Source organism: Protopterus annectens, chromosome 6.part0, assembly GCF_019279795.1.
Source record: "Protopterus annectens isolate FY-2018-M chromosome 6.part0, PAN1.0, whole genome shotgun sequence".
Lineage (NCBI taxonomy): Eukaryota > Metazoa > Chordata > Ceratodontiformes > Protopteridae > Protopterus > Protopterus annectens.
Genome location: NC_056737.1, coordinates 28760819 through 28786530, shown reverse-complemented (window position 1 = coordinate 28786530; position 25712 = coordinate 28760819). Strand labels below are relative to the sequence as shown.

Below are 25712 nucleotides of genomic sequence, written 5' to 3'. Positions count from 1 at the left end.
TCTTTTGGCAAGTTACTAGTGAGCATCTCCGCATATGTGGATTTATGTGTTGTATCCTTATTTAGTGTGGAAAGTATGTGTGTGCTAACAACCTGTTTGACATTCACTTTGTCCATATGTGAGAGTCGTACCTCCAATTTCATAGTGTAACTATATCTTTAGCGTGAAGTATTTATTTATTTCAGGAGTAAGCAGTTGTCAGTATACATGAGACAATTGCTGCATTGCTTCAAGATGTCCATATCTATTAGGTTGGGCAGGGAGATGATGAGAAACCACCCAGCCATGATAGCAGGCTCTTACTGTATGTTTTATTAGGGAAGGAAATGTGTTAATTTGACAGGACTGTGCTGGTAGCACTGAGACTACAAGAGGGACCTATACTTTGTGTAGGCTAAGGTTGATCAGTAAGGCAACACTGCTCAGTGCACAACTGAGTTGATCTTAGAGCATCAGAAAAGCTTGGAGGGGTTTCACTGACAGCTGTTTTGGGAAAAACTGAGCTTCTTTGCTTTTGCGTCTATACAGGGGCACTGCTAACTGCTGCTGAGATAAGAGCAGCACCACACAAATGTGAGGCTTAAATGCAAGCAAAGAGAAACCAGTTTTAAGCTCACTACGAATCAAGAAAACACACAATAAGCCTTCCATCAGCATTCTCAACTCAGACAGCTTAGATCAACACACTTCTGTCACAAGGGTGCAGAAAACCACCTTCTTAATGGAGAATAGCTGGTTTGGAGCACAAGTGTAACAGCCTTACAATTAACAGATATACAGTGTGACTACCTAAAGCCACAGCAGACAGTACAGGGTTTTGAAACTGCTAAAGTACAGTCACAGTATATAAAAAAAGTGTAAAAAGATACTTAGAGCCCTTTTGTGTGCTTCCCAGCTCAGACTGCCCAGGTAAGCACCTACTGCCAGTGGATGAATAATCCCTGTCTTCCTTATGTAAAAGCACAGCAAAGGAGTGTCCAGAGTGAAATGCTACCACAAATAAACTTAAAAGATACAAAATGCTACCACAAAAAAAAAACCCTAAGCTACAGATACAGCAGTGTATTTTAAACAGCTTATGAAAGTGTGATTATTCAATAAAAGTCTTTATTTTGTTTATTCTTTATTTCATCTTGAAAAAGCCTGGTACTGATCCTGGCGAAAGCGCTTGATCTCATATGTTTTTCGTCTTTTATTTTGAATAAATTTGGCAGTGAGCTACAGTTGAACTGGTTCGCTTTTCTCCTTTGCTCTGGATTTTGGTATTCAGTCTTTATTTTGTATAAATGAGCCAAGAGCCACTCAATTATACAGAATTTATAAAGGCACTAAAACAAGATAAGTTGATTAATAAGCCATCCAGCCGATAAAACTACATGTAGAAATCTCAAGTGTTTCTCAGACCTAAATAGACCAGGCTACCTCCCAGTGCACGAGATGGAAAATCCACTGACCTCTTGATGTAAAAACAATTGCTTGCTAGAGTGTAAAAATACATAATTTTATCCATCAGCGTGCTAGATAATGAATTCAGAGGAAGTAAATTATAGAACAGACAATGAGAGGCAAAATACACTTTTTTCAGTATAAGCACAGGGAAAGGCAACTAAATAATTCACGATATCAGCAGCAATGTAGAAAGGGAGGAGCTTATTAATCTCAATTTACAGTAGGGGTGGGTAGCTTAAAATCACTAGGTTTAAAAAGCAGATCAACGAAGGGGAGGGTGCACAGGAAAAACTAGCAGGGAGTTACCAACAGTGCTTTAGTTTATGCAGGTTAGAAATCTTTTGAAAAAGACAAAGGGACAGAAATTCACTGTGTAAAGTCTCACTCAAACAATTTAGCCAGTGAAAAAACGTGAAATGTGCAGCCTAGCTAATTTGTGTCTATCTAACATAGAACAAAAACACTAGACTGAGCAGATTTCTTAAAATAGAAAACAAAATGGAGCAGATAAAACAGAAAGCAACTTTGCCACTCACAGACAAGAAAATACAGGTTTATCTTCCTTTACCTAGCAGGGAATCACCAGCAGTACTTTAGTTTGATCAGGCTTGAAATCTTTTCAAACAAAGACAAGGCCCCAGAAATTCACTTTGTATTTTAGTATCACTCAAACAATTTAACCAGTGGGAAAAAACATGTGAAATGTGCACCCTAGCTTATTTAAATGTCTGTCTGTCACACAGAACAAAATCACCAGAACAAGCAGATTTCTAAAAACAGAAAAGAGTAGGGAGGAAGTTCCCTGGTGCCCTTCCCCTAAGCATTATGAGTACCACCTTGGGTATCCTTGAAAAGAGGCTACTGGCCTAGTGGAACTAACCTGGTCAACAGTGTCAAAACTATTTTGTACTACAAGAATTAATATTAAAAACATTACATAATTATATTTTTAAACTTTTAACAGGTAATACAAATATAAAATTTAGATTAAACCACAGAATAAACAAAAAAAGAGTACAAAAACAAAAAAAAATGGTTGGAAAATGTTCATCAAGGCAGCAGAAAGACAGTGTTAGAGAAATATATTTATTTGTTTGCATTCGTTTACTGAGTAAGACTATCTGGGCCATATGACTGGGCCATAATGGCCAGTTTCAGCAGATGCCCAGGGAGAAAAACTTCAATGAATGCAGTTTACAAAATAAAATAGTGCAATTACCGACAACATATAATAACACTCGAATAAAACAATGTGTAATAACATTCAGATAATACAAAACTGGCTGACATATTTAAGGCAGGAGTGAATGCAATTTGTAAAATAAATGCAGTCAAAAACTAATAGATTGCGCATCGTGTTAGTTGATGTGTACATTATAAAATACAGTTTTAACAGCAGACCAAGTTAAGGAGTAAAGACCTAAATGAAATGTACCACTTTCTAGAGAAAGATCATTTACAACAATAAGTCTTTACAAATAAATGTTTTCAAGTTCTTTCTAAAGGTATTTTCCATGTCACTTGAATGAAGGGATGAGACATTCCATATGGCAGAGGCCTTGTAAGAAAAAACAGAACATCTGGAAGAGTCAGAACTGATTTTTAGAATATTTATCTCTTGCCTTACATTTGTTTAATGGAGATTGTGTGGTAGATGGTAAAGAATGATGTGTTCATACAGGTACATACGGTCTTAATTATGCAGTGCATAAAAAGTCTAGACTGGAGACTTAAAAAATATTCTTTCAGGAATTTGTAATCAGTGTAAATCATTGTGAATTCCTTAGATAGGTAAAACAGAATTTAAACATGACTGATATCCTAGTAACAGAGTTTTGGACTTATAATGTTCATTGTCAGAATCACACAGATGTCAATAAAGTGAACTGCAGTAATCTAACCTAGAAGAAATTTAAGTACGGACATTAATTTTAAAATTCTCAGCTGAAGGAATTTGTTTTATCATGGAAATATTTTGATTTAATAAGTATAGTCATTGCTTTCAGAGTCAACAATTGGAATATCATAGTTGTAAATGACACTTCTAGCACTCAGTGCTGGACCCTGAAGTGTCACCTCCAACCACCCTCACCTCTTCAAAATAAAGGTCTGCAGTTTTGTAGAAAGTCAGTTGGTGATTTATTGGCTTCTTAGAAATCCACAACCCTCTGCTCTTCAAGTGAAGATAGCAAAAAAGAAAAAATAAGGCCTTTGGCTTTTACTGTGGAAAGCCAAGAAATAAGTGTTTTGGGTTCTTTTACATCCACCTGAGCTACCATCAAGTATATATATGGTCTCTGTTTTATGTCTTGTCCAAGTTCAGTATAAATATTCCTTTACCTCAGAGCTCACAGTGTAAGAACAGTTAAGCAAACATTTCTACGTTCAGGCAAATATTCTCACAAGAGAGACTAGTTTAGGTTCACATAAAAAGAAGCATTTTAGATTTCTCATTTCCTATGAAATAAGAAAATATGTTATGTTTGCCTGAAGCACACATTTTAGATTTCTTATCTCTTAGAAGTATTTTTATTCACAATAAAAAAAATGGTTTTACCGAATAAGAACTTAAATAATAAAGATAATACAAAAATAATTAATTTTTGTTTATTGTATATTTCAGAGGAAGAGGAATGGTCAGGCATGTTTTAATTTAATAATGTACACCTCAGAGGTATAAGGATATCTTTCTTCAGGCATGAGCACTGCCCTGGCCACATAATTTAATAATGTGTGTTTGTGTGTTGATAGTTAATTTATTCAGCTCATAGGCTTCAACTGCACCTAGGTAAAACTTTTGCTTGATTTTGTTTTGCTTCACCTAGTACCCAGTTTCGGATGCCCAGTACTGTAGAAACAACCTTTCTCAGTAAAGTTTGCAAAGGCAATAAAATCTGCTTGTTTTCAGACATCCAGAAATTTACTACCTAGGAGTCGCTAGTCATCACATATGCTGCCTTGGTAGATGTAATTGTGATATCCCAGCTAGACTTCTCTAATTTTCTATCCTGAAGGCTAATGGGGAATTTTGTGCAACTTCTGTGAAAGATCATTAGTGCACTGTCTCCAGTCTCACCCTTGGGATTTCCAATGGGCTGCAGTGCCTTTGTTTCTGCAGCTTCAGCCGTTTGCAGTTCTGCTCCCTGGCAGGTTGATGAGTGCAGTGCTGTCATTTTCTTGAAAACCTTTGTGATAATTAGTCTCTTATGTACTTTACATTTGAAAGTCAAAGTTTGTTTTACTTGGATATTATTATTTATGAGCCAACTAAGTTTTTATGTACTACGTTTCTTTTGGGAATATTTCTGCCAGTGTGAAATGTTAAGTACTTGCAGAAAAGTGAGTCATCATTTGGTCTGTGATAGCCAGTTAATTACTTTTGTGTTCACATTTCATCTTCTCATTGGCCTAGAATGTCTTTTATTGGTATACCTTAAGATCTCTGTACTGCTTAAGTCATTTTGAAACTACATTTATTTGATGCCCATTTTCTGGTAAGATACCACTTTGTAGAATAATCACTTTGTTTTGTGTTGAACTGGTGAGCTAGCTTTTACGATGTCTTTTATAATGTCATGTTGGATTAATGAAATCCCTGAAGTAGTCCCTCAGTGTTCAGAATTGTGTAAAAAAAAGTGGTAAATAAAACTTCTCTATAGTTATGGCTTTTTTGTATGTGTTACCATAGGACTTAAGTGTAGAGCTGTTAAATGTCTTGCACCGGTTAATTTTGACAAGAGAGTCCCCTGCGATCCAACTTGCTGTGCTCGATGTTGTCAAACAGATCCTTTATGCAGCCCAGGAGCACGTGAAGGAAAAACGTAGGAGTGCTGAAGGTGAGTGCTGAAACATATCTGCAGGAGAAAATAACTGCACAACTCATTTCACCCATGGATTTGCATATTAGTTTTGAAAATACTGCTTTTGTGCTCAAGTTTGTCAGTAAACTCAGAACTGATATAAGATTTACGTGCTGTCTTTTGAAATCCATTACAGAGGTTAGTGGCTACTGCTTTGGTCCAACTGTAACTTCACTGGTGTATATTAAAGTTAATTTTGTGATCCTGTATTGTCCCCTCATCTGTGTTGACTGATTGGTATATCTGCCTTGCAGCAGATCTGACCTGGCAACTTTCAGAGCTTCTCCATCACTTAGGGTATCTCTCTTCCATATAACTGTGCATTGTTACACTCTCCAGATCTTGTTTGGTGCTCTAACGATCAGACACAATTCTCCAGCTCTCCATTCAGAGTTTTACAGATAAGTGAAAAATGTAATTCAAAGATATTTTGGGGGGATTTTTCCATTTTCCTTTCTGTTATTCTTCGGTTATCTGTTTTTTTCTTAACCTTTCAACACATTTTACCTTAAAGGTCTTTCCATTTTCTCTCTCTTCCCTACCTAGGCCTACCCACACCTGTTAAAGTGCTATACGGACTTTGCCTATAATAAGTTTTAAGTATGGATAAGGCATCAGGATTTAAGAAGTGTCAAAAGTGTGGGTACAAAATTCTGCTTCATGACTCGTGTGGTTTGTGTCTGTCCTGAACATTTGGATGTTTTGTGTGGTATTTGTTCTTCTTTCAACCAGGAGACCTTGGCAGATAGAAAGAACAAGTTGATTTTGAGAGGCCTTCTCACTAGTTCTGTGGTAGACTCTGCAAGTTCATCTTCTGCTGCAGCTTCATCCACTAGCCAACCCAAAGGAGCCAAGATTTCTGCCAGTCATCCTTCTGGCAGCTTCAACAGCTCTAGTGTTTTCTACCCCAATGGTTCCCCTGATACATTCAACTTAGAAATCTTCAAAGCCAAGTGTGTCCCAAAGTCAAGGAGTTGATGCCTGTCTGTTGAAAACAGCTCTGACTCTTTTGGGTCCATCATTGTCTTTGTGTACATCAGTCTTCAACACCTAGCACCAATCTTGGCCTTGGTTCTGGCAGGCTGTTCAGCACTGGGTCTGCGTTCTTTATACTCTTCAATTTTATACTTGGCTCCTGATTGTTTAGCAGATGCCTTTGGTGCCCTCATGAGCCTTCAAAGCATTTGAAAAGATATTAGCTCATCAGTCAATGCAGGAAGGGGATGCTATTGATACTCTTGCTTAACCCAGAGTTCCCAATATGTCTACAGCTATCAGCATTCATAATCCCTCCCATGGACAGCCCAGCTTTGATGTCCTTGATCCTTGCCTAACTTTGGGGACTACAGACACTTCTGACTCTTCAGATCCCTCCCCACCTGAAGAGCATAGGATGTGTAAGTGCAAAAGGTGGCACTTGGAGTCTGTCCAAGAATCTCTCACTGAGGACACTGACCTCAATGGAGGGAAAGGATCCTGTAGAACTCTCCCTGAAGACATCATCTTTGGTCAGTTAATAGAATTACTGAGACAAAGGAGGAACTGGCCCACTGTAACTGCTTCCTCAGATATTCTTTGAGGAGTTTGGAATTAGCCCATCTACTACCTGGGTGGTTCTTCCAGCTGATCACATCTTTGATATGGTCTTGCAGTGGGCATGATGGGACCCAGATGTAGTCATACTGATTCCCTGCAAGTGGACTAAAGTTCTTGTTCCTCTCAGAGATCATCCTCACTGTTGTAAGGGGTCTTTTCTTGATTTAGTTGTGATTGCAGCAACCACAAAAAAAACGGTCAGAAGAGAGCTCCACTGTTCACCTGCCTGATAGAGAAACCAGAACAGTTGATCATTTCCGGAAATGTGCTTATGCCTCAAGAACCTTCTCCCTCATAGCACTGAATTATATTTCACACATTACCATGTTCCAGAGGGAATTACTGGGTTAGGTGTTAGAGTCCCTGAAGAAGCTTCCAACGGCTAACATTAGGAAAGGAAAGAAACTCAACTGGATACTATGTTGTCCTTCACTAATGTTATTCTGAGACTTATTTCTAATGCAGCCAATGGTGCTTGTAGAGCAACAGACACTGACATTGCTATCCAGTGCCTTGCCTGGATGAGATTTTGCCATACTGAAGACAGCTTTGATGGATCATACATGTTTGGTTCTGACACTGAAGAATGAGCAAGATGGCGAAAGACTTTCTGCCATGTGAGTTTGTTTTTTAAAGCCTCACTGGTCTTATTCTAGGAGCCTCTGCTTCAGAAAACATCTCAGCATGTTTTCTTTGATTCCTGTTTTGACAGAGCCCCCCATGGTTTAAGAGGGAGCTTGTATGGTCACACCCTATAGGCAGAATCAAGGGTTTAGAACTCTTCTCTGATAAACCCTTCCACCATTCTTAAATGCTTGCTCCCCAGCATATTGCAGTTTGGGGACACTTCTCTCTTCACCTTTAAAATTGGATTGGATGGTCATCACGCAAGAGTCATGGGTGAAAAGTCTCCAGAGGCAATATAATTCCATTTCTCTCCAAATACCTTTCCCCCTCCCAAAAAAAGTGGAGCTTCAGCCCAGGAAATTTCTCTAGAAAAAGAGCCGTCCAGGAAGTCCAGGTAGTCTTGACAGACCACAGAGGATATGGACTCTGTTCAAGGTTCTTTTTAGTCCAGATGAATGAGGACCCCAGGCACACATTGGACCCCAGCAAGTTAAATACATATGTGAAAAAGACAAAGTTCTGGATGGTTATGGTGCATTCTGTCCCTACTGTCCTGAGTAAGGTGGACTGGATATACTCAGTAGGCCTTTAGGATGTCTTATTTCAGGATCACAGGAGATTACTAGGCTGTTGAGCCAGAGGTAATTTTAAGCCTAGCAATTTCAACCCAATGTAACAGAGTAGAAGTACTAATCAATACCAAAGATCGCATTTAGTGATGACTGCCCATCTTTGTTTTCTGTTTCCTATGGATATTCTACAGAAAGTTCCAAAACATCTTCCTGTGGCACATTGTCTTCAGCTGCATCCTGCGTCATCTGTTGCTCTTTCATATGGGAACTCACTGGCCTATCACTCCTCAACATTGACTGCGTCAGAGTTGTCACTGCTTCTTGCTCCTTCCATTGCTATGTAACTCCAACTCATCTTTTGTATTGGTTTCCAGCTGAAGGCTCCAGAACATCCATCATGTGGCAAGTGATCAGACTGTTCCTGTTCAACTTCTCTCCTTAGTTTGGGGACTCAATGTTCCAGTATGCTGTGACAATACCCGTGTTGGATTTTCTACATTAAATCCTTCACTTTGCAGGTAATACATAACTTTAGTTTCTATTCTATTCACTTCTCCATTACCAATCTTCTTTTCTACTATCCCCCTTGGTTTTTTATTTTTTGGTTTGTGAAATTTTCCATATCCAGGTGCCTTTGCTTGTGTTACTCTTCAAATATCTTTGGTGCTGTTTTTTGTATTGATTAGTTTTGCTTTCTCCTTTCTATAAGTACTGTACTGTATTAAATCTCTTTTATCTTTCCCATGTCCATATTTCTTCTTCAGATGTCTCCCGCTCCACCTGTTTCTCCTTAATTTGGGGACTCATTGCTCCATCATGCTGTGACATCACCAGTGTTGAATTTTCTATTCTAAATCTTCACTTTTAAGGTAGTCCATAACTTCAGTTTCTGTTTAATTTCTACATTACTAATCCTCTGTTCTACACTCCTCCTTTGTTTTCTTATTTTTTGTATTATGAAACTTTCCATATTTGGGTGCCTTTGCCCATATTTCTTTTCAAATAACTTTGGAGCTGCTTTTTTCTATTGATTAGTTTGGCTTTCTCCTTTGCATAAATCTTGCACCATATCAAATCTCTCCTTCCCCATGTCCACGTTTCTTTTTTATACCTTTCAAAAAAATGTTTTTATCTATTTTTGCACTTCCTCTGTCGTTTCTTTTTCCAGGTGGCCCAAACTTTCTTTGTCTATGTAATGTTTTTCATGGATCTGTTCTATCAATGAATGCAAATTTGCATTTGAAGCTTTTGACATTTTTTTCTTGTGCAAGTATTTTCTTTTATTTAATTTCTCTCAATCTTTCGAAATATCTTCTATCTGGAAATTCTGGGCTTCTTGCATAATTATACTTTTGTCTTTTTTTCCTGGACTCCAGTGTCGAGTTTTCTGACTTCCTGTGTGAACTTGTTGATGGTGTTTGAGGTTTTTTTTCTGCGTAAAACACTTACTACATTCAGTACATTTATATGGTTTCATCCCTGTGTGAACTTGTACATGGTAGTTGAGGGATTTTCTGTGTGTAAACACATACTGCATTCAGGGCATTTATATGGTTTCTCTCCCGTGTGAACCGTTGATGAGTTCTGAGTGTTTCTTTCCGTGTAAAACACTTACTACATTCATCACATTTATATGGTTTCTCTTGTTTGTGAACTATTTGATGTTTTTTGAGGTAGCATTTACGTAGAAAGCACTTACCACATTCGGGACATTTATATGGTTTCTCTCTTTTTTGATTTCTCCAAGTCTTTTGGGTTTCTAATACCATGATGGGAATGGACCCCATTCCTAAGTCGGAGTACAATTAAAGTTCATGAAATTAGTGTTATTTCACTTTTGATGGTAGCCAAAAGTGCTCTTCGCAGTACCCGCAATGTGCCCAGCAATGACTCCTCCTGCAATTCATACGGTGTTACATGAATTGGTAACATATCTAAATATGATTGTAAATTCTTTTTTATAAGACCAGTTGCTCCTACTACTATTGGAACTGTCTGGGTATCTTTCTTCCACATGGCTCTCATTTCTCCTTGCAGATCAAGGTATTTTATGACTTTGTGTCTCTCTGTACGCAAGACACTATAGTCACTAGGTGTGGCAATTTCAATGATCAATGCTACTTTTGTCTTCTTTTCTTGGATCACTATGTCCGGTTTTATAGCATCTATCTTTTGGACTGTTGGTATTGGGTGATCCCATGTGATATAAACTTCATAATTTTCTAGGATTCTCTGTGGCTCATGTTTCCAATGTTTTTCAGCCATTTCGATACCATAATGTTTGCACAATCTCCAATGTAACAATCTCGCCACATTATTATGCATTTCAATATACAGTCCCTCTGCCATTAGAGCATCACAACCAGCAATAAGGTGTGTAACTGTTTCCAACTCGGTTCCACAAAACCTTCATATGTCTGTTTCTCCCACATGTTCAATGGACTTAGTAAACCAGCGTGTACGCAGCCCACTGTCTTGGGCTGCCAATATTAACCTTTCATTTCTTGATGTAAATTCACCTCTCCTTAACCATTCCTGCATTCGTTCTTGATCAACATGAGGCTCTTACAGAAGTTTTTTATACTTGTAACTATATTTATGTTTTTTCCACATTTCTTGCCTTCTCATCTGATCATTCACCTTATGTTCTTTCTTTTTTAGCACATTCAGTTGCTGACTGTTTTTTATCCACTTCTGGTATGATTTCCATTCCTGCTTGACATCGATATGCTTCTGCTAAATTAAGCAGATATGTCATCTTAGATTTATTCTCCTCATGTTTCAAAACTTTCACCACATTTGGATCTTGTGATGTCAATAGATATGTGTGGAGTCCCACGATTGCAGATCTATAAATGTAATCAATTTCAAGGAGGCCCATCCCTCCTTCAGAATGGGGGATATATAATCTTTGGTATACACTGATTTTTATAAATCATTTAGTGAGCATGAAGCATCCTTCTTGTTTTGATATCCAGTCTATACAACACTTTTCGGGGCCAGTCAATCACTCCAAAACTATAAGTTAGGACAGGAAGAGCAAATTGATTTATAGCTTGGATCTTGTTCCTAGGTGTCAATGCTGTTTTTAGGATTAATTTAAGTCTTCTAAAGTACTCCTTACTAAGCCTTATTCGCATTTATTCATGTTTTATTGCTTATCCTTCATCAATTCCCAAGTATTTATACACCCCCTCTTGCTCAAGTTCTTTTATATCACATTCTTGTCTCAAACGGATGTTTTCCCTGGTGCTGCAATTTTTAAAGGTTGCTTTTGCACATTTATCAAGACCAAATTACATTCCGATATCATCTGAAAATGTTTTGACAACCTGCATCTGTGCTTTCAGTTTCTCATCTGATGAGCTGTACAATTTTAAGTCATCAACAAAGAGAAGATGAGAAGTCATTAGACTTTGTTGTTTTCTAGAAGCCAAATTGTAGCCATGGCCTAGGCTGTTAAGTAAGCAGCTTAATGGGTTAATGGCAAGGCAGAATAACAAGGGTGACAGAGAGTCGCCCTGGAAAACCCCATTGAATTTTTATCCCTGGGATAATAATCTGTCCTTTATCATGGCTTAATTGCAAAGTGGTCTGCCACTGTTTCATGGTTACTGTAATGTAATCAATCAGTGTAGGGTGTATCTTATACATTTTTAAGCACTCTTTTGTCGATGAATGTGGGATACTATCAAATGCTTTTTTGTAGTCAATCCATGCCATACTTAGGTTCTTCCCCTTCTTACAATTCTCCACTATAACTTTGTTTAACAACAAATGGTCCTTTATTCCATATGACTTTCTTTTACTGCCCTTTTGTTCTACTGCCATAATTGAGTTTTCTTCTAAATGACTATAAACTCTGCCAGCGTCAATTCCAGTGTATAGTTTGTATGTTGTCGGAAGACAAGTTATTGGCTATAATTTTTAGGGTAGCTTGCAGGTTCACTCTTAAGTAAGAGCATTGTTTTTCCTGTTGTTAACCAGTGTGGTGTGTGTTCGGGGTGCATATATAAATAGTTCTTACTCATGGCTAAATCATTGTGCAAAGAAGTTAATACTTTAAGCCAAAAGTTAGGTACTGCATCTGGACCTGGGGTTTTCCAGTTAGAGTATTTTCTCAACTTTATTTCAATGTCTCTAGTTGTTATTTTGTCCCATTTCATATCCTGTACCTTTAAACTTCTTATTCTCTCTTTTACTTCTTCTATCCATTTAGCATCTTTGTTATGTTCCACAGGATCTTCATAGATACTTCTCCAAAATGTATCTACTTCCTCTTTTTTTGGCGGTCTATCTATTCCTTTTACCTTATTTCCCAGTTCTCTATAAAACTTTTTTGGGTCATCAATAATTTGTTTATTTTGTGTTTTTCCCTTATATTTATCTTTATATCTTTTTAGTCTTTCCGTCTGTTTTATAATTTTTAGTTTGTTATCTCCAATAGTGCATAATAGATCCTGGTCTGTTCTAATGCCACGCATTGCTTTTATCACATCTATCTTTCTTAAAATTTTCATTGATCTGTTCCCTCTTCTATAATCTTCTAACAATGATACTTCTTGTCTTAGCTGCTTTATAGTTTTCTCTATTCGATATTTCCATGATGGTATTCGCTGTTGCCCCCTCTTTTCCCTCGCTACCATATGTTCCTGTGATAGAACTTTATCAGTTATTAATTTAGCACCACAGTAATATATTCTGTTTTCTTCTATTATATCGCATGGGTCTCTATGGACAGTGGTAATTACTGTGTTCATTTGTTTTATCAAGCTTCTGACTTTTGGGGTTTTATTAACCTTCTGCAGTCTGTTTCTCTCATTGATCTTGATATAGATGTCTTTGTCTATTAAATCAAGCAACTCTTCTCTTAACTCCTTTTCTTCCATACTGAGGGTACATCACTTGTTTTCCATTTCCTGTGGGCATTCTATAGAAAGTTCTATAGCATCTTCGTGTGGCACATTCCCTTCAATTTCATCCTGTGTCTTCTGTTGTTCTGTCATATGGGAACTCACTGGCCTATCACTTCTCAACATTGACTGCATCAGAGTTTCCACAGTTTCCTGTTTCTTCCCTTGCTGTCTAGCTTCAAATGAATATTTATACTGGTTTCTTGTGGAAGGCTCCAAAATTTCTTGATATGGCACCTGACCAGTTACTTCCTTTTCCACTGGTTTCCCCTTAATTTGGATATCCATTGCTCTATCCTGTTGTGGTGCTTTCTGCATTTGATTTTCTACACCGAATCCTTCTCTTTGCAGCTGTTCCATTACTTCAATTTCTATTTCTTTTGACTTCTCTATTACTCATCTCTTGTTCTACTTTTCCTCTTAGTCTTCTTATTTTTTGTATTGTAAAGTTTTCCATATCCAAATTCCTTTGCCTATATTTTTCTTCAAATATCTTTGGTGCTGCTCTTTTTGTATTAATTAATTTTGCTTTCTCCTTTGCATAAATATTATACCATATTAATTCTCTTTTCCTTTCCCCTGTCCATATTTCTTCTTCACAAGTCTCCTGGTCTTCTTGCTTTTCCTTATTTTGGGGACATACTCCAACATACTGTGATGTAGTCTGTCTTAGACCTTCTACATTAAATCCTTCACTTTCCAGGCACTCCATAACTTCAGCTTTTATTTCTTTAACCTTTACTTTACTAATCGTCTTTTCTACATTATGTTTTTGTGTTATTAATCTTTTATTGTGAAATTTTCCATATCTGAATGCCTTTGCCTGTATTTCTCTTCGAATACTTTTGAGACTGCCTTCTCTATATTAGTTAACTTAGTAACTTAGCTTTCTCCTTTGCATAAATATTGCACCATATCAAATCTCTCTTTCTTTCTCATGTCCATATCTCTTTTTTTAGCTTTTTCAAATATCTCTTAAGTTTTGTTGTTTATATTTTCCCACTTCCTCAAAGGCTTCTTTTTCCAAAGAGATCAAAGTTTCTTGATCTATATACTGTTTTTCAAACATCTGTTGTATTAATGAACGCAAATTTTTATCTGATGCTTCTGACAGTTTTTCCTGCAAAAGTATTTTTCTTTCCTCTAATTTTTCTTTTAATCATTTTGTATATCTTGTATCTGGAAATTCTGGGCTTCTTGCATAATAATATTTATTTATTTTTATTTTACATTTGTTGACCGGGCTAGTCTAGCTGGATATATGTCCATTTTCAGTAGAGGCCCGGGGAGAAAAGCTCCAGAAAGTTAAGTACAATAGACAATAGACAAAGACAAAGATAGGTACAGCATCATTAATGCTAAAAACAAGGCAATTGAATAGAGGTAGTACATGAAAATAGTCAAATACATAGAAAATACACCAATCATATAAAGTGGAAAAATTTTTTTTTTTTTTTTTTTTTGCAACACACAGTGAAATACATAATCCTCAAATGTAATAGAGGTAGAGCTATCAATGTTGCAGAGAGGCATAGATTATAGGAAGTTTGGCAGAAGAAAAGGTAGGGAGGTGGAAAAAGAGTTAATAACAGTACATAATTTCTTTCTTATTCTCAATAGTCCACTGTGTCATCTTTATGGCTCTTTTTTGGCCAATCAATTTTTGTCCTTTTTGTGGACTGCTGCTTCCTTCTACAACAGGGGGGCCTTCCTCCTCCTGAGCCTGGCCTGGCCTGGCCCCATTGTAGGAATATTTCTGCATTTTGAGGGTTCTACACTGTCATTTTTCCAGTCCTGGATGCCTTTGCCTGTATATCATGTATATTTTTTCACTGGGGTGAGGAGATAATTCGAAGGGAGGATGTTTCAAAGCATATGGACTAGCCTAGAGGCCCAACTTCACATCAGTGTTTTGGAAATCGAGGGCAATCCTCCTAGCATTGCAGGCACTTCAGGACTTCCTTCCCTGGAATGCAATTTCCATACAAATATGTCTTTGGTCTGTATCATCAACAAACAAGGGAGAGCCTGATCTTACTTGCTATGTCAGAAAGCTATGAGGGTGTGGCAGTGGACAATGTCTTCACAGTGCTTTCAGACAGCAATGCACGTTCCAGATCAAATAAGCATTCTAGCAGACATGTTGAGTCGATGCATTCTAATGCCTCACAAGAGGTCCTTCAGTAAGACAGTGACTAAAGAAATTTTAAGCTGCTAGGGCCAACATTGCTGCAACTTCTTTATACCCCCCACCAATTCCAAATAAAGTAGCTGTTTTGCCCTCTTCCCTCAAAAGCGTCAGTTTGTACTTGGCCAACTATTCTCCTATATGTCTTCTGTCCTCTTCCACATATAACAAAGTTATTACAGAAGAATATGCAAGGTAACAGTAATTCTCTTTGTACCTTTCTGGCCTTGGCAGATATGTTTCCCTTACCAGTAGCCACATCTTCACTGACTACCAAGAGTCCTGGATCCCAAGCTGGATCTCTTATCTCACCCATCTGGCAGGCCTCAGCTATACATCAAGCCCCTCAAACTAACAACCAAGTTTCTCCAATTCCAGTGATTGCCAGTCATTCCTCTCTACCTTCTTGGTGCTTCAGCTTTTATCTGCTTCACAAACTCCTTCCAATCAGAAAATCTACTAGAATAAAGGGAAAAGGTTTACTGTCTTTGCTGTTGACAACGGACTAGGTCCTTTTTCAGCTCCTCTTCCATCTCTGTTGAGCTATTGTCAGATCTCTTTAACTCAGTGCAAGTTACTGTACCATCAAGGTACAGCTGGCAGCAAATGGTGCTTCAGACTAATCTTCTATAGCATCCTGAAAGATCTCAAAAGCCTTTCTCAAAAGAACCTTCCTTTTTGAGACCACCAGTTAAAGGCCCATTCCCTCTTTTGACCTTACTTTGATTTTTCAAGCCATTATGCACCCCCTTTTCAAGCTTTTGCAAAATGTTATGCAACCCCCTTTTGAGCCTGCTTCTTCTGCTACCTTGAAATTTATTTCTTGATGGACTTTGTTCTTCGCTGCAATAGCCTCAACCAGCCTTTTCTTATCTTTTACAAAGACAGGACCCATACCTTTGTACCCAAAGTTGCTTCAGAGTCGGCCTTTAACCAATCCATCCAGTTACTTATCTTTTTCCCCCAAATCATCCTAACCAAGGGCAATACATTTTACATACTGTAAATGTCCATTGTCAACTGAGATTTTATTTGCATCGCACAAAACCTATACATAAAGATGCTCAACTGTTTATAGCTTTTTGTAAGATAAAAGTGGGATTGAAAGTTTCTGAAGTCAGTTTGTCTAAATGGCTGTTGAATTGCATAAAGTACAGTTTTGTACCTACCATAAATGTAGATGTTCGAGTGTTCACACTGCTGCAGTCATTACACTTGGGTTATCCTGCTGTCAGGCGGTCCCGCAGTCTGCCTGAGTTCCAAAGTCTTGGTCTGGCGTCGGTTGCTGTCGCTTCTTATGCATCCGATGCCATTTTCTTCAGTTTTTCATGCCCCAGATGTTAGATGCCCCCAAGTAGGTAGGCAATACATATTGCTAATCAAAAATATACAATAAAAACAATACCTTCAGTTACCAGCAAATACACCCCAAAGGTTGTATAGGATAGAAAGGTATAGATAAGTCCAGCTAGTTCAGAGGGGATGGAGGGAGGGTAACCTGGACTGCAGTAGTGTGAACACTCGAACATCTACATTTATGGTAGGTACAAAACTGTACTGTGTTCATCGTGTTACACTGCTGCAGTCATTACACTTGGGTAGAATCCCAAAGCTGAGGTTGGGTGGCTGGTCTATAAAGAGTTAGGATTGGCTATGAGGCCCTGCAGAACTGCAGTGGCAAATCCTGCTCTGGATTTAGAGTAAAGAGGCAGGTGGTAATGCTTGGTAAAGGTGTGCACTGAACTCCAAGTTGCAGCCTCCAAAATTTCCTTGGTAGGTACTCCTCTGAGAAAGGCTGTTGAAGTGGCTGTTGCCCTGGTGGAATGTGGCCTAATGTTATTTGGTACTGATTTTCCATGCTGTGTGTAGCAGTACCAAATACAGTGTCCTATCCATTTGGATATAGTCTGCTTTGAGATAGCCTTGCCCTGTGATGCTGCAGCATATGCTGCAAACAGTTGCTCAGTTTTCCTGAAAGCTTTTGTTTTGTCCAAGTAGAAGCATAGCTGCCTGTGTATGTCCAAAAAATGCAGAAGTTTCTCCCCTTTATTCTGGGGGTTTGGATAAAAAGTTGGCAAATGGATGGTTTGGTTAAGAGCCACACTAGATACCACCTTTGGCATAAAGGTAGGGTTTGTCCTTAAAGATACCCTGTCCTGATGAAAAATTATAAAAGGCTCCACTGCCATTAATGCCTGTAGCTCTGAGACTCTTCGTGCTGAAGTTACTGCCAGGAGCAGAGCTGTTTTCCATGATAAAAATTTTAGATCGGCTGTATTGGCTAGCTCAAAAGGTGGTAGGGCCAGTTTTTCCAAAATGAAATTGAGGTCCCAAGTTGGTGTTGGTCCTCTCCGGGGCGGTCTTATGTTTTTAGCCCCTCTGAGGTACTGCTTTAGCAAGGGATGATAGAATAAAGGAGGATCCGTGTTGTAATTTGCTGAAATGGCCGAGGCATGAATCTTAATTGATGAGAAGGATAGGCCTCTGTCCAGCATCTCAGTTAAGTATTGTAAAATCTGAGGAATGTTTGGAACAAGAGGGTCAAGGCTTTGAGCCTGGTTCCAGGCGCAGAATCTCTTCCATTTTTCTGAGTAAGCTTTCCTGATGCTAGACCTCCTGGCCTCCAAAATTACATCCATAACAGCTTTAGAGAGAGGTGTTGTCTGTTTGACTAATGTATCTGCCATGCAGCCAGGTTTAGGGTTTTGAGCTGACCGTGCAGGATCTGATTGTTTTGTTGAGTCAGAAGGTGTGGAATTTGAGGCAAATCCATGGTGGGCCTTGAGCCAAGTTCCTTAAGATGGGGTACCAGTGCTGGCGTGGCCAGTCTGGAGCAATCAGGATCATCTGTGTTTTTTCTTGTCTGGCTTTTAGGAGTACCTTTGAAAGGAGAGGCAGTGGCGGGAAGGTTTTTCCAGCTGAACAGAAGAGCATCCACTTTCCATGCTTGTTTGTGATAAGTCCTTGTGCAGAATTTTTGTAGTTGGCAATTCAGTGGGGAGGCAAAATGATCTATGTCTGGGCATCCCCATTTTTGCGTTACCATGGTGAAGATTTGTGGATTCAATTTCCATTCGTGAGGGTCCATGATATTTCTGCTTAGATCGTCTGCCAGAGTATTTTTCTTTCCTGGCAGGAATTGTGCTTGCAGGTGAACTTGGTACGTTAGAGCTGTGTTCCACAAGGTCATGGCTTGCCTGCATAGGGGATAAGAATGAGTGCCCCTGTACCACATTACTGTGGTGTTGTCTGTCTTTAGTAGTAATTGTCCTGGATGTAGAAGGTCCTTGAAAGCTGTTAGGGCATTTTGAACAGCCAACATCTCTTTTTGATGGACGGTGAAGATGCATCTGGTCTGTGGTCCACTTGCCCTGAATGCATTTTCCTGCCATGTGTGCTCCGCAGGCGTAATCCGAAGCATCTGTTGTTAGAGTTTGTCTGGCTGTGGGTTGGGTAAAAGGCTGACCCTTGTTTAGGTGACATGCCTGTGTCCACCATCGAAACTCCTGTTGTAGGCAGGGAATCATTGGTATTACTGCTTCTAAACTGTGAGAGTGTTGAGTCCAAACACTTTTCAGGTACCATTGTAATTTCCTCATATGCAGTGTGGCATATGGTATTAGTAGTATGCAGGATGCCGTGAATCCCAGGGCCTGCAGAATTTTTCTTGCAGGGAGATGGGACTTTCTTGCCAGCAATTGAAAATATTGAGTTAGTTGAACTTGTTTGTCTGGCATAAGGTAAGCCATCTGGGCCATTGTATTTAAGCTGGCACCCAGGAATATAATCTGTTGCGAGGGCACTAGTTTTGACTTCTTTTCGTTTACTGTGTACCCTAGAGAAATTAGCAACCTTTTTACAAACGCCAGATGCTGTAGAAGAATGTCCTTTGTCTCTTCTTGAATGAGGCACTCGTCCAGATATGGATATATTTGAATTCCTTTTTGTCTGCAAAATGCAATTACTGGTGCCAGGCACTTTGTGAAGACCCTGGGCGCAGTTGATAAGCCAAAGGGAAGTGCAGAGAATTGGTAGTGCATTGTACCAGCTTTGAATCTGAGGTATCTTCTGCAATTTTGTCTGATAGGGACATACAGGTATGCCTCTTTGAGGTCCAGAGTAACAAGCCAAGCCTTCTTGCCCAGCATGGGTAGAAGCTACTGTAATGTCAACATTTTGAATTTCGGGATACCGAGTAAGTATTCAGAATTGAAAGGTCTAGTATGGGCCTCCAGGCCTTGTCCTTTCTGGGGACCAGGAAGAGTCTAGAGTAAAATCCTTGTCCTTGTTCCTGTTGTGGTACTTTTTGAATAGCTCTCATGTCCATGAGGGCTGAAATTTGTTTTTGTGCCTCTGCCCATTGATTTTGTGGCAGGTCTGGCATTCCTTTTAGCCTTGGTAAAGTATGAAAGTGGAATCTGTTACCTTGAGACACAATATTCAGGACCCATTTGTCTTGGGTGATTATTTGCCAGTTTTGAGAAAAAAGTGCTAGTTTTCCCCCTAAGGGGTCTTCCAAAAAGGAAGTGCTTGGTGTACGAAGGGGAAAGTCATTGTGACTGTTTCCTGTAAGGTTGAGACTTGTCCTCACCACCTTTTGGGGTTGAGGTGCCCCACTGTCGTTGTCTGTTTGAGCCTTGGGGTTGAGATCTGCCTCTTGGGCGTCTGTATCTGCCTCTCTGTGGCCTGTCTGACACTGGAAAGGACCAATTCTTTGTTGGCCAATTTCTGCTAAACCGAGGTGGCTGTACCTGTAAGAAATCCTTGACTGTTTGCATAGATTTAGCTTTATCCTCCATTTTCTTTAATACCTCTTCTGCCTTAACACCAAACAAAGTATCATGCTGTAAAGGAGCATCCAATAATTTTGCCTTAACATGATAAGGTAAACTTTGTTCTTTTAACCAAGCATGTCTTCGAATCACAGAACCTGTAACTGCGGCTCCATAAGAGGCCTCTAAAGAATCAAAACCACATTGCAGAGTATGTTTTCCCACCTGTTCAACTGCATGCAATAAATCCTGCATTTCTTTACAATCAGGAGCTTCTGTGCTTGCAAGCATTTTCTGTTTTAACTGAGCCATTAAATATTGTTGGTACTTAAGCATGTGAAACTAGCAATTTAAAGCTCTTACTGCTAAAGTTGCAGAAGTGTATACTTTCTTCCCCCATCTATCCAAAGCTCTGGAATCTCTGTCAGAGGGTACTGGATTTTTTGCAACGGAAGCCTTAACCCCTTTTGGACCCTGGGAAATAGTTTCTGGATCTAGGGGTATTCCATCATCTTGGGGCAAACTTGATTTGAGGATTATCCTGATACATAGTATAGGAGGAGGGAAGTTTGAGTGCTGGAGAATCTTTGAAAATTTCCAAAACAGACCTCCCTTACGGTGGATGACCCAAAAAATCAAAATGGACAGAGGGACATCAGGGATCTAGAGTTATGTCAAGTCCGTAACTTTTATTTTAGACACAAAGTTCTTTTATCTAAGTTTAGTCTTGCTAATTTATTACATTTGGAATAATAATAACAAAACACTTAAACACCCAGCCTTGGACTTTAAAAATAAAAACAAGAAAACATTTCTAAATCCACTGTCATTCCTTCAGAGCGACACTTGATTACACACAGAGTGAGCCCATTCTTCTCTTCACATACAGATTTCTTTAGACTCTGAGTACCAGATGAAACTCTGCTCATAAAATCGGTAAAAAAACTCACATCCTATAATATGCACCCAATCATATCCGTTATTTAAAATCAGTTTTTGTACTTGGTCTTAAACTGCAGAACATATCTAGCCATGTCCTCCTTAAAATTCACTTCTTATTACTTAGTCTTAACCCTCCATTTATTTAAAACACCTTTAAAATTAATATAGTCATTCAAACTTGCTGAATTTGTGACATTTAATCTTATTTGCCAGTCATATTCCTTGATGTCTGACATGTTCTTAGCATCTCTGCCAGTAATATTGTGTTCTGTACCATATAAGATATAAAAAAATAAAGTTTTTAAAACATATGCATTTTAAGGTAGCGCAAAGTATTTTTACCATTTTTCTTCTTTATTGCGTATCAGAGTACGTATATTCTTGAATTCAACTTCCTAATTGTCCCGCCCACATAAAATGACTTAGGGTTCACTGTGAAAAAATATTGTAGTGTTTTGAGCTAGGACCTCTGACTCTTCGTCATATCTTTTTCAGTGGATGCAGGGCATATCTGCACAAGTATAAACACAGCTGGGGAAAAAACTATGCACCTTATGCAAACTTTCGATGTTGAAACAAAAATTGCTTTTAGAAGGACACATAATATCAAGACCATAATGGAGAGCTCATCAGTTGTTTCACCATGGAAGAATGTCCAAATGTAGGATGTACAGACAACGTAGGTATTTTTTATGGCACCACAAATGTCTCCATTAAAAGCATCAGAGGACAGTATCTTGCCTTGGTAGATGCAACTGCAGTATCAGGGCACTTTTTTTTACCTCACACAGTGTCTTTTCTGTGACGCATATTACGTAGGGAAAACAGAACATTCCCTTAAAAAAGATTTATGAGCGCATTACAGACATTAAGAAAAGGAATCTTAACAATGCAGTATTTAAGCATTCGCTTATTTGTCAAAACTGCAAGAAGTTTCTGCTTTTCTGATAATTAGCAAAATAAATATGTCTGAAAGGGGAGGTCCCTGGAAATGTAGGCTTGAATGAGAACAACTGTTGTGCTCACTTACACTTAATGCAACAAAAATTCCAGGAATCAATGAGTGTTCCTATATTCTCAGTGTTAAAACTAAAATCTTTGGAATGGTAATTTTGTGATTTTCTATATAATGCCATACGCATGGTATTATTTCAGTGTTTTATCTCTTTGTGTTTGACAATGTTAATTCTGTTTGCTGATTTTTATTGATTAATGCCAACCAAGTGATTGATTCTTACTTTTCAGATGTTCTTCATCTCACATTGCTGCAGTCCTTACTTATGGGTAGTCCGCTGTCCTCGGTCGGCCTGAATACCAAAGTATTAGGCTGACGTCGGTCATGGGTGCTCAGAACTGACATCAGAGCGTCAGGGTATAAAAGCGCATGACCGACGTCATATCCTCAGTCTTTTTTGCCGCATGGTCCGATGCAGAAGCAGCGTTGCGAGTGCCGTTCGGCATTCTGAAATTTTCGAATTCTGAGTTTCAGACCGATACCAAGTTGGGCTAAGTACCCCGTTGGGGAATATTTTTGTTTTTTCTTGCCTCAGTTAATTCCGGATGTCAGAAAAAGTGAATAATTGTATTTCTTGTGGGAAACAGATACCGCATAGGGATTATCACTCTCTTTGCATTCCTTGTTTGGGGCCGGACCACGTAGTCGGGTGTCGATTTTGTGCTAGGTTTAATAAGCGCACTATAAAAAGAAGGTTAGATTGTGCTAGGTTAGTCTTTGGTAAGCGGTGTAATTATAATATGCCATCGGATCCTCCGACACCCGCTTCCACGAAGAAGCGCAAAGACAAATCCTTGAAACCTAGACAGGTTGATTCGTCCGTTACGGACGCCGGTCCTGCAGAAGCTACAGTAGAGCAGGGGGATCCGGCTGAAGTTTCTGTTGAGTCTCAGGGGGAAACTTTGATTTTGCAGGATGTGGCCTCCCAGGAGTCAGGTCAGGCTGAAGGGGCCTCTCAAGTTACTGTTCTCCCTTCTATGCCTAAGATGGTTAGGCCTTCTGCTTCTATTCCTAAGGCTTCTTCTAAGGGCAGGTCTGTTTTGCCTTCCTCTGGTGTCCCTCCAGGTACTTCAGGGTCTGTGCCAAAAAAGCACATGCTTAAAATGGCAGAAGATTTGATTACTTTAATTAGAGGTTCTATGCCCCCTCCTGATAAGAGGCCCAGGGTGGAGCCAGAGTTGGAAAGTTTGGATCAGGCCTCAGATGACTCAGAGTCTTCTGCTGAAGATATTCTAGATTTTCCTCCTTATTCGGATTCTGATGCAGAGGATTCCACTCCTTCTGCTTCTCCTCCAGAGGATTTTTCATTTTCAGAAACTCTGCATTCCATGAGTGAGCATTTTAAGTGGGAAGGACAGGATTTCTCTGATTCAAGGAAGAGGCTTAGGGAATTCTTGTTTTTACCACAGCATAGACCCTTGGCTATACCTCCTGTTTTGGATGTTGTTCAAGATGTTTTCTCGGAGGCTTCCCTTAATCCAGATTCTTTGCCTCCTGCGCCAGTTAAACCGGACAGATATTACAGGGTGCCTGAGGCTCATAAATATCTGTATAAGAGTCCTAGGGCGGACCCGGAAACTATTAGTCAGGGGCCTAAGGGTGTTAGAGCCTCTGTTGTAAAGAATCCGGTTCCTCTAGATAAGGAAGCTAGAGCTTTGGATAGATGGGGTAAGAAGGTGTATACCTCTTCTACTTTAGCAATGAGGGCTTTAAATTGCCAGTTTCATATGTTGAAGTATCAGAATTTCCTCCTTTCTCAGCTTAAATCTAAAGTGGATGCTTTGGCAGAGGGCATAGAGTGTAAAGAATTGCAGGATTTAGTACATGTCTCTGAACAGGTGGGTAAGCATTCTTTACAGTGTGGTTTTGATGCTGTGCAGGCCTCTTCTAGGGTGGCTGCCACTGGTTCAGTTCTTCGCAGGCACGCCTGGCTTAAGGATCAGAATTTGTCCGAGCATGTTAAAACTAGAATTCTGGATGCCCCTTTACAGTCTGAAGTTTTGTTTGGTCCCCCTGTGGAGTCGGTTTTGAAGAAAATGGAAGACAAGGCTAAGTCTATGCAGACTGTTAAAGATTTTTTGCAGGTGCAACCTCCAAAGTTTAGTAGAAATTGGCCTACTAAGGGGTGGACCTACCCTTCTTCTGATTCCCAATCTAGGGGTAGATCTAGACGTGGCAGGGGCAGAGCTCACAGTACATTCAGGCCTAGAACTTGGAGTTCGCCTGCACAAGCTGCAGGTGAGGGCAGGGGCCAGTCCTTTCGTAAACAGGCCCAATGACCTGCATTTTCAGCTGCCAGATTCTTCTTGCCTGGCAGCTCCTTTGGGAGGAAAGTTAGCACTCTTCAAGCAAAACTGGCTTTTAGTCACCCAGGACAAATGGGTATTGGACATTATAAACAGAGGCTACAAGTTTTATTTCCATACCTTGCCTCCTTTCAAAGGCATGCCAGACGTTCCTCCTCGGCAAAGGATAGAGGCTCACAAGCAGATTTCTTTGCTTCTTCAAATAGGAGCTATTCAGCCAGTTCCTCTGTCAGAAGTGGGACTAGGATTTTATTCCCGCCTGTTTCTAGTACCAAAGAAAGGGAACACGTGGAGACCAATTTTGGATTTATCTATCCTCAACACTTATCTGGACATTCCAAAGTTCAAAATGCTGACGTTACAACAGCTTTTACCTCTGTTGGGAAAAGATCACTGGATGGTAACTCTGGATCTCAAAGAGGCTTATCTTCATGTTCCTATCAGGCCCAGTTGCAGGAGGTACCTGCGTTTTCGGGCTGGAAATCTACATTATCAGTTCTCTGCATTGCCCTTTGGCTTATCTACTGCGCCCAGAGTGTTCACAAAGGTTCTGGCTCCAGTGATAGCATTTCTCAGGTTAAGAGGAATACAGATTTATCCTTATTTGGACGATTGCCTGATTATTGCACAACACAAGGACGAACTTCTTCATCATCTACAGTATGTGATGGTAGTGTTAAGATGCCTAGGGTATTCTGTGAACGAAACAAAGTCCAGTCTAGTACCCTCTCAGGACATGTGCTTTCTGGGTGTGAGACTGAATACAGCTTCCCAGATGGCTTTTTTGACCCCGGACAAACAAAGAAGCCTTTCTCTTTATTTCCATCAAATGTCTCTACAGTCCAGGCTGACTGCAAGGACAGTCCTTCAAGCCTTGGGGTTCATGGCATCTTGTATTCTGGTGCTTCCCAATGCCAAACTGCATATGAGGAAGCTTCAATGGTATCTCCAAAATGTATGGACACAACACTGCCAAGATCTAGACACTGTCATTCCAATAATACCTTGCATTCAGAAGGAATTTTTGTGGTGGGCTCAGGAATGTCACCTAAACAAGGGACTCTCTGTGACCCGACCAGAGGCGAGTCAGATTTTAATGACAGATGCCTCGGACAAGGCTTGGGGAGCACACCTCAATGGAAAATGGGTGCAAGACACGTGGCCTGTCAGACTTCAACATTTGCATATCAACTTGAAGGAGATGTTAGCAGTTCAATTTGCATTGATGGCTTTCAGGGATTTACTTCACCCAGGACAGGTGTTGATTCAAACAGACAACACTACTGTCATGTGGTACATCAACAAGCAAGGGGGAACCCATTCGTACCCTCTTTGCAGGCAAGCGATGATTTTGTGGGAGACTGCTCTCAGTTTACAACTCAATCTTCAGGCAAGGTTTCTACCAGGAGCACAGAACTCCTTAGCAGATGTGTTGAGCAGACAAATTGTGGATCCTCACGAGTGGAAACTGG

The 25712-nt window shown here is 39.6% G+C and overlaps 1 protein-coding gene across 2 annotated transcripts in view; it reads left to right on the top strand.

Annotated features, from left to right (window-relative positions):
- HEATR5A (HEAT repeat containing 5A) overlaps window positions 1-25712 on the top strand; it is a 2570019-nt gene that overhangs the window by 2217297 nt on the left and 327010 nt on the right. For both annotated transcript variants that reach the window (XM_044073826.1, XM_044073825.1), the window contains one exon: window positions 5138-5285. In XM_044073826.1, the coding sequence (XP_043929761.1) occupies window positions 5138-5285 (148 nt within the window). The remainder of the gene's footprint in view (window positions 1-5137; window positions 5286-25712) is intronic.